The 20,166-nt window shown below is 34.9% G+C and overlaps 2 protein-coding genes and 1 long non-coding RNA gene across 4 annotated transcripts; all 3 read left to right on the top strand.

Annotated features, from left to right (window-relative positions):
* The first annotated feature begins 961 nt into the window (after positions 1–961).
* On the top strand, positions 962–13,620 carry LOC121748481 (phospholipase A-2-activating protein-like). Its single transcript, XM_042142868.1, has 24 exons — positions 962–1,102; positions 1,196–1,319; positions 1,784–2,115; positions 3,024–3,127; positions 3,480–3,548; positions 4,656–4,716; positions 4,998–5,137; positions 6,906–7,095; positions 7,488–7,549; positions 7,691–7,779; positions 7,976–8,048; positions 8,143–8,202; positions 8,436–8,582; positions 8,671–8,709; positions 8,798–8,838; positions 9,614–9,700; positions 9,920–10,085; positions 11,015–11,092; positions 11,624–11,760; positions 12,286–12,362; positions 12,587–12,656; positions 12,851–12,916; positions 13,131–13,282; positions 13,414–13,620. Exons 2-23 carry the CDS (start codon positions 1,245–1,247, stop codon positions 13,263–13,265), a joined length of 2,298 nt encoding a protein of 765 aa, XP_041998802.1. The 5' UTR covers positions 962–1,102; positions 1,196–1,244; the 3' UTR covers positions 13,266–13,282; positions 13,414–13,620.
* Positions 13,621–14,644: 1,024 nt separating this feature from the next.
* Positions 14,645–16,605, top strand: LOC121747583 (E3 ubiquitin-protein ligase RMA3-like). Of its 2 annotated transcripts, none has more exons than XM_042141657.1 (2): positions 14,645–14,736; positions 15,581–16,605. In XM_042141657.1, exon 2 carries the CDS (start codon positions 15,604–15,606, stop codon positions 16,276–16,278), a length of 675 nt encoding a protein of 224 aa, XP_041997591.1. In that variant the 5' UTR covers positions 14,645–14,736; positions 15,581–15,603; the 3' UTR covers positions 16,279–16,605. The 2 variants fall into 2 exon arrangements, with proteins under 2 accessions (XP_041997591.1, XP_041997590.1); XM_042141656.1 differs by lacking the exon at positions 14,645–14,736 and adding an exon at positions 14,756–14,859.
* A 765-nt stretch (positions 16,606–17,370) lies between these two features.
* On the top strand, positions 17,371–18,753 carry LOC121747584. The gene is made up of 3 exons (XR_006039225.1): positions 17,371–17,808; positions 17,904–17,987; positions 18,087–18,753. It is a non-coding gene; the product is annotated as an uncharacterized LOC121747584 (long non-coding RNA).
* Positions 18,754–20,166: the final 1,413 nt, after the last annotated feature.

The raw sequence follows: 20,166 nt of genomic DNA, 5'->3' as shown, positions 1-20,166 counted from the left end.
AAAAAATGTCTCAAAACTTTGACTAAAGTGATGATTCTCTATCTCATGAAAGCATACATAAATACCATATAGCCTGAAGATATTTATGTCTTAGATAGTGTAAAAGTCATTCCAACGATATTATATCAATGTGCAGGAGTTTTTGGTATAACTTTTAAATATTTAGGATTGCAAATGATATTAGTGCATTGTCCAAGGACTAACAAATGTAGTTTCACTTTGTTAAAACACAGTTATTGTACCCTACATGGCTATTGTTTATGCAAGAATCAAATATATTACTCCCTGCATCCTCAACCAATAGTTTTATTTTTGTCATTTTTAACCTGTTCACCAAAATTCATCATTTCTATTTTGGTAGTTTTTTCTCGCCGAGTCTCACTTCCCACTCCAATATTTTTCTCTATATCTCTTTTCCTGTATCAATTCTGTACTAAAACTCGTACCATCCACTAATAACGTACTATTTAAATTTTTTGATTTGGATGCAAGTTGTAAGAAAATAATTCCATAAAACATATCATAATATAATTAAAAATCGTACTCCCTCTGCCTTTTTGGTATATAATTTGTACTTTTTTGGGACGCATAAGGTAATTGACTCATACTATCATTTCGGTAAAAATTAATATTTAAATTTTGTCTTACTCTATCCCGTTTCATACTTTATTTTTTTTCATTTAATTAACTAAATATTATTTTCTTAAATTATGTGAAAAAAAACTTTATATTTTCCCTGATTTTTCCTCCTATCTCTGGATGAATTCAAGCAAACAAGTGTGAAATCGCGTTAAAATTCCTAGAAGGCTAGAACAGTCAACCAGATATAACGAAATACAAGGCGCAACCTTAGGCCTATGATGATTGGGCTCAATAGAGCATAGGCCTATTAGGCCCGATACCAAACCCATTAGCAATTAGCCCATACCAATAATTCAAGAGAGAGAGAGTTGAGAGAGAATGCTCGTCTTCACTAACTTGCGTAGCAACCTATTACCGATTCTCATAATTTCACGGCTGGAATAGTTTCATTGCGCTAACAACATACTGGAAAGCAACTTCTGTTCCCAAATCTCTCATTACAATTCTGAAATTCACTGATGTAAGTCATCATTTGCGCCTATTTTTTGATATCTCCGTTGGCAATTTGCCTAATTTTCAGCTTAATATGTTTTCAAATTTTCATTTTTGTCAGCAAAGCAACCTCTATTAAACCCTAAAGCTCTCGTGCCGCGAATTGAGGAATGGCTTCAAATTCTATGGATATCGATTTCAAGGAGTATCAACTGAGGTGCCAACTTCGAGGCCACGAGGATGATGTATGATCTCTCAATTTTTGTATTACGAGTATAGCGTGTTTAGTTTTTTGATAATAGATGTGTGCTGTTTTGATATATTATTATCGAGTCACAATGTCATTGGGTGCATTTCATTCAATCACGAACAGTTGACTGTGAAATTTATGTTTATCTGGACATACTTCAAGTTAGTTATTCTTAATTTGATCGATCAGACCAATGATTCGAGTATGTGCTGTTTTTTATATACCGGTGTAAAGTTTTGAAACAGAATTAAGGTTTTTTTTTGTTCGGTGCTTGTTTCAAACTATCTGCTTAATGGCTTAATGAACTGGATTGAAATACTAATGCTGTAAGAGTATGCATTTCTGGAATATTTTGATGTTTAATGTAGTTTTGATCGACGTTATCTGGTTGTCTTCATAATGAGTACAACTGAACTCAATGTGCTTATTAATGTGCTTTGTGGACTTTGACATCTTTAGGCTCGAGGTATATGCATATGCGGGAATGCTGGCATAGCAACGTCTTCAAGAGACAGAACAGTTAGATTCTGGACCTTGGATGAATCACAAAAGCGTGATTATACAATGTCAAAGATATTATTGGGCCACACTAGTTTTGTGGGGCCATTGGCTTGGATTCCTCCAAATGAAGATTTTCCAGAGGGAGGAATTATGTCAGGTGGGATGGACACTTTGCTTCTTGTCTGGAACCTGACGACGGGAGAGAAAGTGCATACGCTGAAGGGTCATAAATTGCAAGTCACTGGCATTGCATTGGATGGTTCAGATGTCGTGTCATCATCCGTGGACTGGTATGCTATATTTTCTGAATGATGATAATGTCTTTCATGATTATTGATTATGATCCCAGCTGTGGCAGTTATTTTAGTTGGGATTAACTAACGTAACAAACAGTCAAACACGATTAAGTTCTTTCCTAGATATCTAATCCCTGCTGTGATAGTTATTCGTCATATTTTATTTAGATAAAGCTGTAGGAACCCAACTAGCCACTTGTTGAGGGTGCACAACTGCACATCCTTGGCCTTAGGCAGTCACTTTTGGTATGCATATACATAGATTTACTCAGACTTGTAGATATGGCATTTACAGAAAGACATGCAGAGTGTTCTTGTTTTGCGGCGATTCCAATGCCGAAGGATTCTGATGTGACTGCTCTCTCCGCAATTGATGTGACTGGTCTCTCTTCAATTTAGATGAATTAGTAATGCAACTGGTCACTTGACTAATTTTATGTGGTGCACTGTTTTGTGACAGAGAACTATATATTCATATATGGAGCATATGTTTTTGGCTTAAAAGGGTGTGCCATAAGCTTATATATAGATAGAAAGATCCTGTGTCAAGGCTGGAGCTTATAAGATAAGAAATCTGTTCAAAAAATGAGTCATTGAGGTTTTGAATAAAAAACCACCAGCTTGTATTTGATTATAATAATGATAATCCAGATGCTTTAATTAAAATAAAGGAGTTTTGTTGAGATCTTAAAATAGCTTACATCTTTCTCCTTCCCCCCTGAGGGTAAGCTTATAAGTTCCTTCACATATTTGGGAGCATATAAGGTTGCTTCTTATAATTCACTCAGCACTCTAAAACATTTTACGAGAGCTTATACTTAGACCCCCCCCCCCCAAAGTATGTTAAGGGACTTTTTTGTTTGCTACACTCTAACTGGATTGATGCGGTTGCTTTTTCTTAGTACATTGAGACGGTGGAGAGGAAGTCAACAAGTTGAGGAATGGGAAGCTCACAAGGCAGCAATTCAAGCAGTTATTAAGTTGCCCTCTGGCGAGCTTGTTACAGGCAATGACTTCATCCCTTCTTTTACAACTTCACCAGCTGTCTTTTGGTTTAGTTACTTTATTATATTATCTTGATTGCTTTCCTCGCATCAATTATGGTTCAGTGTGCAGGTTATTAGTGAAATTTTTATCCTGATAATCTTTTTATGGAAAAAAATTGCAATCCCAATTGTAAACCTATCTCTAGCTACTTTTGGTTTTATTCCATATAAAAGTATTTTCAGTGACCAAAAAATCTGACATCTTAAATTGCTAGTGGAGCTAAAATGTTTGTGTAGCTTGAGATTGATGATCTTGCAAGGTAGATATTTATTTCAACATTCAATTACAATATGTTTTAATGGTTAATGCAGGTTCCAGTGACATGACTTTGAAGCTTTGGAAAGGGAAGTCTTGTATCCATACTTTTCAAGGACATACAGGTTATTTTATCACCCACTCTTCCATTTTTTTTTGTCCCTGTAATTTATCAAGTTTCTGGTAATGCCAATATTTTTGTTGCTTTTCAATTTTTCATTTTGATTCACAACTAATACAAGCTCAAGCTTCCTAAAATGTAATATATATATTAGTGTTCCTCTTGGGTATTACTGTGGCTTTAGGTGATATATAATGCTATTAATGTTCTTTGTAGGCTCTCCTTCTTCCAGTCTCCCTTTTTATTTATTTATTTATTTATTTTAATTCTACTGTTTTTGTTGCTCTTAAAATGTCATGCAAATATGCAATCTGATATAGCATATTCAAATGTAATCTACATATTGGTCTTCGTCTTGGATATTCCTGTGTAACAATTATGGCTTCTTAGCTATAGATGGTACTCTTATGTTCTTACTGTCAATTCTTTTTAAATATGCATGATGCAGCATGTGTGTTCAATTTCATTATATAAATGTGTGCACTTTAAAACCTGAAGCTCTTATGAAAAGACAATCATGTGCTGTAATTTGGTTTTATCTATCTTGTGGCATATGCAATAGTCAATTGTGCATCTTTATATTTAGGTTGTCAGCAACAAGACAGGAGACCACTTCATGGACCTAGAACTTAGTTAAGTTATATGCAAACCAGTTGAGGTGATGGTTGTCCATGCCTAGGGGTGTGATTAAGGTCGATCTTGAGTTCTTGACTAAAAACTGTAATGCTTGATCTTTCACTGAGCTTTAACATCTTTAGCTTAAATGGGGCTCAATTACTTAATGAATAACCTAGAGTTTGTTGGCCTATCGAGAGTGGTATATTTGAGCTTGCAAGCTACTCAAGAAGCTTAATTTGGCCCCAATTAATTTTGAGCTTACTTTTTAATCCTAGAGTAGTTCATGAATCATGATGTAGTTTGGCATTTACACTCCTAGACATGCTAATTCTTGAGCATCATAGAAAGGATCTATTGAGCTTAATGAATGTTGATTTTAGATTGATCTTAATTTTTGGTAATGATTTAACTGAAATGAGGAAGACATTAATTTAATCTTTTAATTACTTCCTTCACTAACGAATTCTGATTTGCTGCGCTTCATATTTGGCAGATACTGTTCGAGGAGTGGCTATTATGCCAAACTTAGGAATTCTTTCTGCATCTCATGATGGGTAAGATGTTTCCTGAGTAGACATGCTAATGAGAGATATATAACAACGAAAGAGGGTTTATATCTATAATCGACTTGATATCTACTTTTCCCGGTGGCTAGCTACTCTCATTGTTATAAGTGTTTATAGTTCGATACAGATATTGTTACATTGTATTGTACAGCAACTTCTATTTAGTTTTGGCGTTAGTGAAGATTATGAATAATTTTTCTCTTCTTTTACCCTCTGTTTTTGTCTTCATTCTGATCACTCCTGATCGTTATTTACTTTCTATATGGCAGTACAATCAGGCTATGGGCCCTTAGTGGGGAGCTTCTAATGGAGATGGTTGGTCATACATCCATTGTTTATTCTGTAGATGCTCATGCATCTGGCCTTATAGTCAGTGCTAGCGAGGATTGTTCCGCAAAGATATGGAAAGGTGATTCTGTTTTTTCTTCCTTTTCCTCTGTTGCCAGTTGCCACAAATTAATTAACTCTTTTTTAAAAACTATTTTCTTTCCGTTTTTAATGCATACTTGATTTGGCCAAGATTTGATGAGTCCCGTGGATTAATTTGCCTTTCTATGGACAATGTGCGAACAATCAGCTCTTTGTTGCTTTGGTTGTTGGTTAACTACCGGGTACAATGTGAGCTTCTATTTGGATTTGACTGTCCTAATTGTTTTTTTATGTATTTATGATGGTTGTGTCTGCCATGGATCATGGATGTGATCAGCAAATATATTTATCTACTTCCGATGTTTGGCCTTGCTTAAATTTGTCTGTATTTTATTCCTTCAGATTGTCTTCCAGTTGGTTGTTGGGTAGTAATATGCCAACAGACATATAGAATATTCAATCAAATTTATATAGTCCACGTGATGGTCCTTCTTTACTTAAAATTAGATCAATGTCTATTTGCTAAAAATTTTCCTCAATATTCTCTATTTCTTTAGTGTCGATAATCGGAGATGATATCAACTTGTCCAATTTTGGTTTGTTGATTATGTATGTATAGGGCTGTATTAAAGAAAACCACAATTCAAGTCATATTAAGAACCAATAATATTCATTTGATTTATTGATTAATGGTATCAACGCATGTCATGTAGCAATATTTTGTAATTAATTTAAATAGAAAAGGATATGATGGTCCATTAAAACTAACATTAAAACTAAGGTACTTGTATATCCTAATGTAACTCCACATTTCCATAATCAATTGCGTATCTTTCTGGTACTAATATGCATATTTTGATATGTTGCATGTACATATATTCTTCACATTAGGATGATGCATTTAAGATGTTAGTGGATAAGTAGTTATGGGTCGAAATTTTCTCATAATGATCTTTTTTATTTACCATATAGATATAGGGCAAGTGATAAAGTGATATAGATCATACTGCAGACATTGCCGGAAGGATATACTGATATATATAAATTCATGTACTGTGTAAAGATGAATTGAAGCCTATCAATATCAACACAAACGTTCATGGAATATCAATATCAGTATAACACTCAACACACAAACATATGAACATGCAAAAAAAATGTTATCAAGTTTCCTCATCTAAAACATGTGCAATTAGGATGTCGCTATAATTCTCATCAAATTACCTTTTAAATTTGATACTCCCTCCGTCCCATGCCGCTTGCACTTTTCTGTTTCGGGCCGCTCCAAACTACTTGCACTATTTCTATTTTAAGTAAGAATCAGAGTATTTTATTAAGATATTAAAGGTAATAAAGTGTTCCTTTGTTAAGTATTTTTTATTTTTATTATACTAAAGATAATAATTTAATTACACTAATTATTCAATCTGTAATTTACTGCCTAAAATGAAAAGTGTGAGCAGCATGGGACGGGGGGAGTAATAATTTAAATCGAGAGAGTTATGTGGAGTTCAAAGTTTTGAGATATTTTTAGGAGAGAGAAAGTGGTTAGCTTTACATAAACTGCTCTAATATTATCGTTTCCTTTATTTTCCCTGATTTGCGCGATTTTTTATACTGATATTCGGGAAACAGAATCCAGACAATCTATTTTGTAATTCAATGAATTATTTAGTTCTTAGTTGTGCACTAATGGGATAGTTTATCCTAGTGCAACCCTCTATATATCATATCATTATTGCAGTGTGCATGTAATGCCATGATTCAAAATTCTTTATCTAGCATGAAAAATAATGTTTCTATTGCAGATGGAATTTGTGTGCAGAGCATAGAGCATCCTGGTTGCGTCTGGGATGCTAAATTCTTGGAAAATGGCGATATTGTGACTGCTTGCTCTGATGGCATCGTGCGCATCTGGACCGTAGATCATGAAAGGACTGCTGACACTGTAGAGCTTGACTCATTTACTTCTCAAATTTCTCAATACAAACTCAGCAGGTATCCATGCCCTATCTCTATTGTCACTTGGTCAAGAAATTGACAAATTAAGGTGCTCACTGTATTGTGCTCAAGGGATCATTATGTGTGGTTATGAGCATAGTGATACCAAGTTCAGGCAGAAAGCCTATGTATGCACTATGCACTCTGTTTGTTTGTTTGGAGAAAAAAGGGCAGAATTTTCAAGATGTTGAAGTATTATTTCATTATGTGTGGAGACACTGAAGATGAAAGTAGTTTTGTGGATTCAGAAGAATGACATTATTTAAAGTTTGAAGCTTTGTGTTTCAATTTGGTAGACTGTACGTAACCTAGAGAGTAGCTGTAGAGTCACTCTGAAACATCTTCTGTGCATTTTCTGTTGCTGATGTTTTTCACCTGGTGTGCTTTAGGAAAAGAGTTGGAGGCCTGAAATTGGAAGAGTTACCAGGTCTAGATTCATTAAAGACTCCAGGTATGTTTGGCATCATTATTTTCTACTGCATCTATTTAGAGTTTATGATCCTCCGAATGTAATTATTGGGTCTATCTTGAATCACCCATGAGCTTCTACTCTATTCATGCGTGCAAAAATGTTTCAATTGTAAATGATCAGGAAGTAGTGATGGACAGACAAAGGTAGTTCGAGAAGGAGATAATGGTGTGGCCTATGCTTGGAATATGAGAGAACAGAAGTGGGATAAGGTAATTGCATTTTGTGGTCCAGCACTAGGCTATTTCACATTCCTCAAGAGTCAAGACGACTACCTTGCCATGAATTGCCCTTCAATTTTGTTAATCCCTAAACCCTAATCAGTTTCTGAAATTATCATTTTTGTTAATTATCTGGTTGTGCTTTCCAAACTGACTCATGTGTACTTCATCCTCATTTCCAATCTAGATTGGTGAAGTAGTTGATGGACCAGATGATAATATGAAGTCCTCCATGCTCAATGGCGTTCAGTATGACCATGGTTAGGCTTGCATATCTACTCTTATCATCTTTTATATCATTTCTTTACCCCCCCTCCCCCCCAAACTAAATAACAAGTTACATGGCATGTCCAGTATTCGATGTTGACATTGGAGACGGTGAACCTATACGAAAACTTCCCTACAATCGCTCAGGTATGCTCTTTTGAGAACATAAACTTTTTAGGGAATGTATAGGAATCCTTGTACCTTTGGCTTATCAAATTCGGCTTGTAATGCGATTATGGGTGCAATCCAAATATTGTAGTTCAATATCTTCTTGTGGCCCTATTTGTTTCTTCTTATTCTGCTCTCTCTCTCTCTTTCTGTGAACAATTGTGGGGTACTTAAATCAGTCTTTTGATGTTGTAAACACCTCTGTGCTACAGAAAATCCATATGATGTTGCTGATAAGTGGTTACTCAATGAAAATTTGCCACTTTCTTACCGGCAACAGATTGTAGAATTTATTCTGCAAAACACAGGACAAAAGGATTTTACTCCAGATCCATTATTTCGAGACCCTTATACTGGATGTAAGGCCCAGCGTTTGTTATGTAAATCTGGATAAATTTTGATGTTTTGTTCACCCTTACCATTTATTTTTCTGTTCTAATTCTTCAGCCAGTGCTTATGTTCCTGGTGCACCATCAAAATTCCCAGGTTGCTATCCTTGAATTTGTATTCTCTTTTTCCATTTTCCTGCGATTATTAGTGGAAGAGGTTGTAATTGTTGCCTGTATTAATGCAGATGCATCATCGTCAAAGCCTTCTTACAAGCACATTCCAAAAGTAATTTTTGTGAACTTTAATCATTTTATGTTTTTCCTCTGTTGAGCTTAATTCTTTGTGGTAGGTTATAAATCATGTTCATATGCTTTGGTTTGGTTTGGTTAGATCATGTATGATTTATTTTCATCAGAAAGTGTTTGAAACTGTTTGTGGGATGTGTTATTGTGAGAGAACAAATTGAGAGTTGTTGGGAAAAACACTGGGAAGTCTAGTCTTGCAGACACTTTTTTGGTTAAATATCAGGAAGTTAGGTGAACCATGTTAACATTGAAAACACAATCCACTAAACCTAGGAACTGTCCTTGTTCCAGGTTGGTAAAAGTTAAGTAAATAGGAATATCTTAGAATTATAAAAATGGAATATCTTTGTCTCCGTGCTTCAAAGTGTTCCACTTCTGATTTTCAGGAGATAACAGTGTCTTGTTTTTTGATATGTCATTTAAAGAGTGATAAATGCCTATGGTATATAATATCAGAATGTGGATCTTCTTTCACTAATTGTATGATGAAGATACCTCGGTCATAACTTGAAGATCACCAATTACTTCTGGCATCAATTTCCAAGTGTAAAGTTAGGTTAAATGAGTTATAATATTTGCAGCAGTGAGGATTACTGCCGATGTTGTTTAGATGCAGTACTCCATTGTATTTTTCTACTAATGGCAGTTATTACGCATATACTTTACTAAATGCTTTTTTTGGATCACGAAATCCAAAAAAATCTTTATGCTGGTTACTTTCTCTAGTATGCTTAATACTTGTTTTTTCTGTGCAGAGAGGGATGCTTGCATTCGACACAGCTCAGTTTGATGGAATCCTAAAGAAGATTTCTGAGTTTAACAGTTCCCTGCTGTCTGACCCGGTAATCTGTTTCCTTCATAGTCTGATTATTGTTTCCTCTTGTTATATGGTGTCAGCTATGGCATTGTTTTACCTTCTGCGTGTTACTTCACTTGTTGAAAGTTCTAATTTTTGCTGCCACCTCTTCCTCTGACCTTGTAAATGTTAATTGCCACGCACTGATTAGTTTCTGTTTAGCTAGCCTATTTCTGTCTGACACTTGTTTTTTGCATTCCTGTAGGAAAAGAAACATTTATCATTGAGTGACAGTGATATGTCTAGATTTAATGCCATTGTTAAGATCTTGAAAGACACATCACACTACCATAGCAGTAGATTTGCAGATGTTGATGTGGCATTGATGTTGAAAGTTCTGAAAACATGGCCAGTTGCTTTGCTTTTTCCAGGTAACTATCTTTAGATCTATAGTTTGATAGTATCTACATACATAAGCTATCAACTTGTTTTGTGTAATTATGTGTGTGCAGAAACATGCGGGTGCACATGCATATTTGCATACGCTTTTAGTTTAACCACTTATCTGTAGAAATATGGTAATGTGATAATGAGATGCTACTTGATCATTTCATAATGTGGAAAAATTCTAGTGTTTGTGTTGAGGAATTTTTAGCATTGGGATGATTTGGATGGACAATCAAATAAGCTGGAGCTGCTCGTTTGACATTTTTTGCATCCTGTTAGATTGAAAATATACAGGATTGTTTAAACTGAAAAGTTGGTAAACTAGGCACAAATTTTCTGTTCAAGCTTTATTTAAGAGAATACTGAGTTGCATATTTTTGCCATGTTAGAAACTTTAAATGCATCATCTCAAACTCTAGTGTAGGGACAGACTACGTAGATACTATTTCTCATTTAGTTATGAAATTGTGAAAGCTAACATACAGAACAATGCATTACTTTTCTTGGCAAATGTGGTCTTTTTTCCATTTTCGTCCGTCCACAATAACTGTGGTGTTTCTGTTTTAGTACATGACCCCATCCATTCTTTTATATTTTAAACCCCATGCATACTCAATAATTACCAAAAGCCCAACACTTTATTACCTAACACAATACCCTTTGAGCCTTGAGGGACCTTTCTCTACTCAAAATACATTTACCAACAATTTAATAAACCCGTTCCCTCCACTCCACACCACACTTACCGTGGGAAAACTGTGTGGGATATGATAAAGGAGAAAACTGTGTGTGAAAGACCTTTATATGTTAAAAAGGAAGGCTGCATGCATGGCCTTTTTCAGTGACAAAAATAACTTTTCCAACACAGGCACTTTATTTTTATCTCTTACTAATCTAGAAGCCATTGTTGCAGTTATTGACGTAGTAAGGATGATTGTGTTGCACCCGGATGGAGCAGCGAAGCTTATGCAGCACGTCAAGGATCAAGATGGTACTAATGAGATTAGCTCTGTGATTATTCATTTCACTTTCTTTTTCACATCTGTTTCACCAAATAGGTTCCTGTTGTTGTTGAATGCTCTTCATGTTTTACTTTCTTGTTTTCCACATGGTATATAGATCTATAAACTAATCCCTATGTCCGCTATTAGGAGTCTCATTTCTTGGCGGCATGGGTTTTAAGAAATGTTAAGAAAAGTGGGTGGAAAAAAGTAAATGGAATAGGGGTCCCACTTGTATATATTAGTTTTAAATGAAATGTGAGTGGAATGAGTTAGTGGAAGGTGGGACCCTATTACCATTTATGGTAAAAGTGAACCAGGACTCTTATTCGCGGCGGACTAAAATGGCAAAACGGGACTCCTATTCGCGGACGGAGGGAGTATATATTAATTTTTGGGGCTGCTACTAGCTTGACTGTGCTTAGGGTGCTGTTTCTAGAGGGCCGGGTCTTGTGTTTATTATTTTAAGTTTTTTTCTTATTCATTTGTTACTGCTTCATTCTTGAATTTGTTCTTATCAGATATAGTCATTGAGGTGATAAAGAAGGTGACTGCGAGTCCTCCGCTTCCTGCAAATCTGCTTACCTGCCTCCGTGCAGTTACTAATCTTTTCAAAAACACATGCTACCATGAATGGTTATTAAATAATCGTGCTGAGGTAAGAGCGATATTATGCAGAAAACACCCTTCATTCCTGTGGCATATGTTGTGGAACCAAATATTGTTGTAATCACTTTGGATTGTGGAATTTTGTTTTCAGTCACCAACTTCAAAAGATAATTTTTTGCCAAATTGACCTAAATACCCCCAAAAATGAAAACGAAATGGAAAAAATATAATAACAAAAGAAACTAGAGAGGGGGGGCAGCAGGAAAACATCAGTGGCGGCGGCGATTGCATGATGGTGGTGGTTGTGTGACATTGTGAGAGGAAAGAGATACAGATCTGATGGGGCTGGTGGACGGGTTGCATGGGTGTATTTGCAGAAAATACTTCCAAGGGTTGGGGGAGGGGTAGGTGGTGTCTGGGTGGCTAATATAGCTATGTTGTTGAGCATGTGACTATTTTTCTCTTTCCTAACTTGCTTCATTTCCCAATTGTCTCTATGTTCTTTTTGTCTCATCTGGTACTCGCACAGGCTTTTACTTATTTATGGTAAAGTTTTAATATTTTGATCTTGTAGGTTCTTGATGCACTATCATGCTGTTGTTCATCTTCAAATAAGAATGTCCAATTGTCCTACGCAACTTTGATCCTCAAGTAAGTGGAAGATTTAGTGAATTGTCTTAATTTCACTTTGACTTAAATCTATGCCAAATGCTCTTTCCATTTTGTTTGAGAGAAAATGATGAGCTATATGGAGTACTTATGATCTCATGTTAGAACTTGCGATTTAAGATGATTTGCAAGTAAAATTGCTGACTTTAGAGCAATATCAGTACTGTACAAAATTTCTTGGAGTTGATAACTATTGATTTCTGCAGTTATGCTGTTCTTTTGATTGAGAAGAAGGATGAGGAAGGCCAATCTCAAGTTCTTTCGGCAGCACTAGAGGTATCCTTTCTTTGCTGGTTTTTGTCCATTTCATCATGAAAGACATTGAAATGGATGGGTGTCTTGAATTTGAGTTAGTCAACCTTTCTCCTTTAAGCACTTGAGTCACAGCATGTTTAGCTGGAGCAGTGAGCTGAAGTTTCATTGATGTAACTAATGTTTATATTGTTGCATTCTTTTGTCATCTCCCGTAGATGGCTGAAGGGGAAACAGTTGATTCCGATTCCAGATTTCGGGCTATGGTGGCAATTGGCTCACTGGTATGTATTCTTGCATTTCATTATTTGAAATAGTGGCCACTTTCTACTTTCTAGTTACTGAATTTCTCTTCCAAGCTATATTTAATGCCCCTATCAACTGCTATATACCTTTTGTTATCCTAGTGATGGATGAACTTATTATGGTTATACAAAAGCTGGAATACAAAAGCTGTGAACATTTTCGTAACTCCCAATGCCAAATTTTTTAAAACAGATGCTCGAAGGCCTAGTGAGAAGGGTTGCTTTGGATTTCGACGTGCTAACAATTGCCAAAACAGCAAAGTCGTCTAAGGAAGCCAAGATTGCTGAAATTGGAGCTGACATTGAACTGGTTGCGAAACAGAGCTGATTGATGATGATGCCCTGGTAATCATTCCCTTTCCAGCTCTGGTGCACATTGTTGCAGAATTTTCGCTTCATGGCTTTAATTTTAGACATAATAGTGAGGCCATGTTACGAGACTCTGCTTCATTTGCTTGATTCTTTTACTTCAACAGGGCTGTGTAAGTCACCACTGCTGGCTTTGTAACATACTATAATCCAAGACGACCGGGCCTGAGGCGACACCAGTTCTAACATCTTTGAACACTATCCCGTATTCGTAATTTTTTAGTACTAAGAAATTGAACACTATACAATTTATCTACTTTTCCAATTTTTTTCTTCTTATTTATAAATTCTAGTTAAATTGATTTACTAATAAACAAAATATAGTACTAACATTTTAACTGAGAGAGAAAATTATCGAATTGAAATAAAACAAAAAGTAAATACCAAAATGATTTTTTACATCTGCCTCTGTTTCATTCTACTTGCAAACTTCAAAGATTCTATGTATAATTAAATTGAAACAAAGACGAGAACGAACTGAAAATTAATCTTATTTAATGTCTAACTGTTTACCGTCAAAGTAATTTATTCAAACAATACATTTTATTCAAACCACAACAATCAATTTACATAAAAAAAGGACGAAATACGCCCTTTTCTTAGATGTAAGTCGTGTCACATTGAAGGAATGTATTTATGAATCATTTAATAAATTAGAAATCGGGATTTTTGTAGATGTAACCTACTTGCTTGTTGATGTTGTTGTTGGTCTCAATTTTCCCTAAAAGAAATGGAGTATAAAAAAATTGATATTGTTAAAAGTAGCAGTCTATGTTTTAAGTAGAGTTTGTACCGAAACACATACTACTATGTTATTGTCACTTATACCAAAATGTTATACTCCTACTGCTATTTTAACATTTCTACACAAACATATGCAAAATTATTATTCAATACATAGTACATACCCTATCAGTACTGTATATTGCTGACGCGACACGTCAAATGACACTCATGTATAAAACATTATTTACCAACAAATAAAACAAGAAAAAAAGAGTTTTGGTTGGAAACATCATCACATCCACCTCTAACAATATTATACATTAATCCGCAATTTCGTATATGCTGTAATATCATTGCGAAATATTGCTTTGGAACAAAATGTTTGTAATTTCCAGGAGGATTTACTCATTTAATATGTCAAAAGAGGTTAAATAAAATGTTTGTAATTTCTGTTTATTATTTAATTTAATGTTGTGTTTATTGATCAAGGAATCCAACGGCCCGCAATCACCGACCATTTGTTGGGATGCTGAAGATGTGGTTAAGATCCATTTTAAGAATTATCCGTATTTGCTCATCAGTCCCTGTAAATTATCGTATTTCCTCTTTATTTTTTCTTTTCCACGCTCACAAACTTCCATAAATTTACGGCCTATTTTTCTAATCCCACCTACCTGTTGTATTTTGGTATACTACTTCAGGAGGTTAGATTTCCCTATTTTCACTCGTTTAGCTTTAATTCATGCATACATTGTAAATTCTACCTGATCTGTATTATCTTCCTTCTAATTTTGATCTATTTCAGCTCGCTTTGATGTTTTCTTCTGGTGAATATCTAATTTCTCGGATGATGCTTGTCTGTGGTTTTTAATTTTTTTTTCTTCGGAAAAATCTAATGTGTGTTTTCAGTGTTCTAATTGTGATTTTTTGTTTTATGTATTGGATTTTAGTATTCAGTGAGTGATTAATTATATCTGAGTAGCTTGATTTTTTCGGATGGTTTTAGATTGAGGGAACAGTGGTTTTGTTTAATGTTTGAAGTTCTGCGATTGAATGATTCCGATTATCTTTTAATATGTTTTTAGTGGACTGGAATTTAATTTTTTTTCCGGTAATCTGATTATCTGCAGTTGTTTATTGAAATTGAGATTGATCCGAAGTTAATCTGATTTTACTGTTGTTAGGTTGATGCATTCTGTATGTTAAAATTTGATTCAGATTTCATACTTTCTAAATTGAATAATTGTTTGAATTGTTCATGGTAAGATTTTGTGAATCCCAATAGATAGATTATTACTTGATCTATATGTCATTGAGAAGGTCATTAGTTTCTTTATTTTTAGGTTTGTGTAAGTTGTTTGATGTATTGTTCTTGCTTTTCTTTTTTTAATGTGAAGATCGATTTAACTATTGAATTGATGACTGTTGGCATTATTTTTGTTTCCTCCTTAATTCATATATTCATATGTTGTTTAATTTGATTTTTGCATCAAGTATAAACGGATATAAATCAGAATGTTGTTTTTGGCATTGGTTATGATCTAACAGATTCAACGCTCGGGGCTGTACATATGGATCGCGGTTTTGGTGAATTGATGGACGCCTCCTCTTCAGCTGATTTAGTCTACGACACAGGAAATTTCGAATGCAACATCTGTTTTGAACTAGCGCAAGAACCAATTGTGACGCTATGCGGCCATCTCTACTGCTGGCCGTGCCTATACCAGTGGCTCCGACTCCACTCACATTGCCACGAGTGCCCTGTTTGCAAGGCCATTGTACAGGAGGAGAAACTAATCCCCATATACGGAAGGGGGAAATCAAATTGTGATCCAAGGTCCCGATCACTCCCGGGAATCCTTGTCCCAAATCGACCAATGGGGCAGAGACCACAGACGGCCGCCCCTCGTGTAGATATGAACTATATCCAACCAAACGAGCTGGACCCCATCATAAGAGCCATGCCTATGTCAGCTGCAAGATTCGGCCACCTGACACTGTCTACCCTCTTTGGTGTCATACCGGCCATCTTCAACCTCCAGGTGCACGGGTTCCACGACGCCACAGTGTATGGAGCCACCTCTGGAGCCCCATACCTGTTTTCGAGCTCCTTTCATGGAGGTTATGTTCATGGCTTTCATAACTATCATACTGCTCCAATAGAATGGAAACCAATTATTTGGAAGATTATATTCATCATCGTCGGAATTTCCCTACTCCTGCATCTAATATTGCATGAAGGTTGATACTCAAATCTGGTTCAAGACTTACCAACCAAAGTTATGGTAACTGTATATTTATAGTTGAAATAGGATATATTCCACTTGTGTGTGTTAGTGTTACAGGCTAAATAATACTATGATAGTTAACAGTTTAGTGATGAGGGACTACTATACTTTCCTGTGGCTACCACAACAATCACTCGCTTCAGTTTTCTTTGCTTAAATAAAAATCGAATGCGGATTTTTTTATGTATCGCTAGGTTGATCTGTAATTATCTCGCCACCTATTATGTATTTTTAGCTGTTTCTCCTTCACTATGTGTGTTTGTGTGTGTGGTTTCAGAGTTCAAATGAGAGTATGGATTCATTCTATTTCCTGTGGGTGGTGGTGTTGATCTGGATGAATTTTCTGGAGTTGTTTTTTGGATATTTTAGAGAAGAAAGAAAGGTCCAAATGTCTGATCTGATTTGGTTGATTCTTGAAGTTATCTGCAATGTCACATGCCTAATTTGGTATGCAAATGTTATTTATTTTATACGTCAATTGAACTTTTCTTCCAATTTAATCGGATACCACTCTCATTATTATAGTCCTTAGTAGTATTTCATATTCATACTGGGATATAAGTATATTTAAGCAAAATCTTATCTGCTCTGTTAAGAAAATAGAAAGAAAATCTATCGATGGTATTCTACCCCTTTATTTCCGGTTGAGAAAAACATATACATTGGCTTGATTTAGAAAAACAAAATCTACATAGTTCTATATAATGATATTTTAACTTGTCCCCCTGAACACACAGTTAATTGAGATTTTACCAGGAGTATTTATTTTAAAAAGCGAACCATATTTTAACTTTATTAGATATTCTCAAATCCTACTAATTGAGATTTTACTATTCGTTCTTAGTTCCAAACACTCATTAATTTCTCAAGCACATTTAAATCTATAATATATAGTACTATCATATAAATTAATACTTTAATAATAATTGGTTTCTGCTCTAGATAAAATACTAAAAATACATACAGTAAACATTAATAATAATTTATATAAATAGTAATAAAAGAAAGAAGTATAAGTTTGTAAAGAATGCTATCTATGAATCAATTTAGAACTTATATAGACCGAACACGATTAAAAATTAATTAAGTAGGAGTAGCATATATTGTCTCAATCTCGATTAGTAATCTATATTTTGTAGCGTTAAGTGATTTAACTTTTTTTACATATTGTATGTTTTAGATATACAATTAATTAAGTTATCGTTATTTGACAAATACTGTACTACCAGTTAGGCAAATCTAGATGCTTGATTCTTGAAACTTCTCTGTAAAATTATTGGCATAATTTTCTTCCACGTTCTTGAATTGCATTGTGATGTTGCATTTCTGGAAGATCCAAATGTTTCAGAAGTATTCAAATCTGTTTGTAACTTGTGAATAACCAAAGCATAATCCGTCCACGCTGCAAATCAACGGGGACAAGAAGCTCTACCGAACATCCCTGCCTATCTCAGACGCTGATCTACTAAGTACTAACCCTAACGGAATGTAAGCTCATTTACTGTGAAGCTATCATAGTATATTTTTTGCAGGGCTTCTCATACGCTGGATAATACATACTCTGTTTCTTTATGATCAACCAGGAAAATTTGCTAGAGTCATGACGGCCTAACTCAAAAGTCCCCATCAAGGTTGAACAGTACCTGCCTTGAACAGTTGAACTATAGGTAGTGATCGACGTTAAGTTCAAGAAAATAGTGCACTCTTCTTGTTTTTTCCGTCTCATGTTGTTTGTTTTGTCTCGTCTCGTCTCGTCTCATGCATAGTGATCCAAGTATGCCTAGTCTACATGCTGGTTTTGGTGGTATCATGCTCACCACCTGCATCAGCTTTCTATCTCATTCACAGGTAAAAAAAATCAAAATTTCTCTGTTTTTGAGTTGTTGAGTAATAGACAAATCTTGCATCCATAGTCACAACTGTCGTCATAAAAAGATTTGGGATTTGCAAGATGGAACAGCAGTGGTTATAGGAAGGTAAGACGAATTTCCTGAGGATATGAACTTCCTACTATTCTTGATCAAGTTCGTTGATTCGTCTGCTTCAAAGCAACCAAAAACTAATCATAAACGAGGGAGACCTACGTCGTAGAAATTTGAGTCCTGCCTTAGAATCATAGGTTTTAAAAAACACATCATTATGGTTATACATATGAGAGAGAAGATGAAGAAACTTAGACATCATATTCATAGTTAGGTGAGACAGACGTATTTCTCTTTCATTTTTCATCTCTTGAGAGACCTCAACAAGAGGCTCATCTCTCAACATCAGATCCATGCTATATATGTGTCCAAAAAAAGTAGTTTTGGTGGATGCAGACACATACATAGATCAAGAAATAATATATTTGGTGGATGTTTCAAATATTTTGATATCATTCCATTCTTGATGTAGATGGAACAATATGCAGCTTTAAAGAGCTAGTACATGATAATTTTCAGGTCTCTATGTCAAGGATGTGTTTGATGATATCTTCATAGTATGTAACAGAGACGACTTTAAGTGATAGAATTAGAGATGTCAATCGGATTGTTTTTTACTAGGCACATGATATTTTTTGTTTTGAGTCAATCAAACTAAATTTTATTGGGGTCGGGCTATTTTCATTTTGGGGCAATATAGATTTTTCGGGCCATCTTGAGTCATATGCATGCATGTAATCTTGTGAAAGAGTTGAATATATGACGAGAACTTTGGTGGGCATGCACTAAGTGCATGACCAATATGTATTAGTAGTATACTATATAATATCATGATGCATGTATGTTATTGTGACAATAATTGTTTTTGTGATTAATGTAAGTACAGAAAGGACAAGTTTGGTCTTTTGTTATATTAATATCCGAATGCATTGTTTCTTGTAGCGGTTTGCCCTTCATTGTAGAATATTGTTTGTGTCGCTGGCTGGAATGGAACTGATCTCTAAATAAATAATCCTCATCGATCAATCATGAAATTAAGCATCGTAGTCAATGAAATCGGAGACCCAAGTTTTATAGTAAAAAAAGAGTGGGTTGTTGGTCGGAGAATAAATTAAAGTGTCATCTTGGACTAGTTGGCTTAGTTTTTCAATATCACTAGAAGAATCTTTTTCTTTTAATTATTTCATGTACCAACCCTTCGTTGAAACTTCTTAAGTATTCGGATTTCATATTAATTAGTAGGGGTAAGTATTCGGATTTCATATCAAATTTTTGTTCAATTTGATCAGATCTGAACATCTGACTTTTTGAAATTTTGATTTTATTTAATTGGAATAAGATTTTCGGCTATTTTTACTCGCCCCAAAAATTGTAAAACAACAAAATGGTATTAGTATCTTTTTAAAAATATACTGTATGTCTTCACCCAAGCAAAGAGACATGCAACATATTATAGAGACTTTAGAGAGGGAGGTAGGTAAAGGGGTGGCGACGTGTAACAACAATTTTTAAATAAGTTAAAAGTCAACATTATCACGAAACCTGCCTCTAACAACTAACAAGTGTTTCGTTATCAAGTTCAAACTGCATACAAAGGCACATGACAATTAACTTCTCCAAAAATAAATTCCAAATTAAACAAGGAAAAATCGTTTAGAACTCATCATTCATTTCATGCTCACCACCACTCACGACTCCTCTAAAAATATTCCACTATATCGTAAATTAATAGGAGTAATAAATATATTAAGCCAACCAACACCACCTAATCAGTTTGTACATATGTAGTTAGTTAATCATTTCTTGAAAACACAGCCTCTCAAGTGGGGCCTTAGTGAAAAAATAGAGACGTGTGACATAGTAACAAATTATCCCATATAGTTTTATTTCATATACACTATGAAAAATGAAAACCACCAAAAAA

This window comes from Salvia splendens, chromosome 9 (genome assembly GCF_004379255.2).
Source record: "Salvia splendens isolate huo1 chromosome 9, SspV2, whole genome shotgun sequence".
In the NCBI taxonomy this organism is placed as follows: Eukaryota; Viridiplantae; Streptophyta; class Magnoliopsida; order Lamiales; family Lamiaceae; genus Salvia; species Salvia splendens.
The sequence above is the reverse complement of the archived record's forward strand: the minus strand, read 5'-3'. Positions and strand labels throughout refer to the sequence as shown.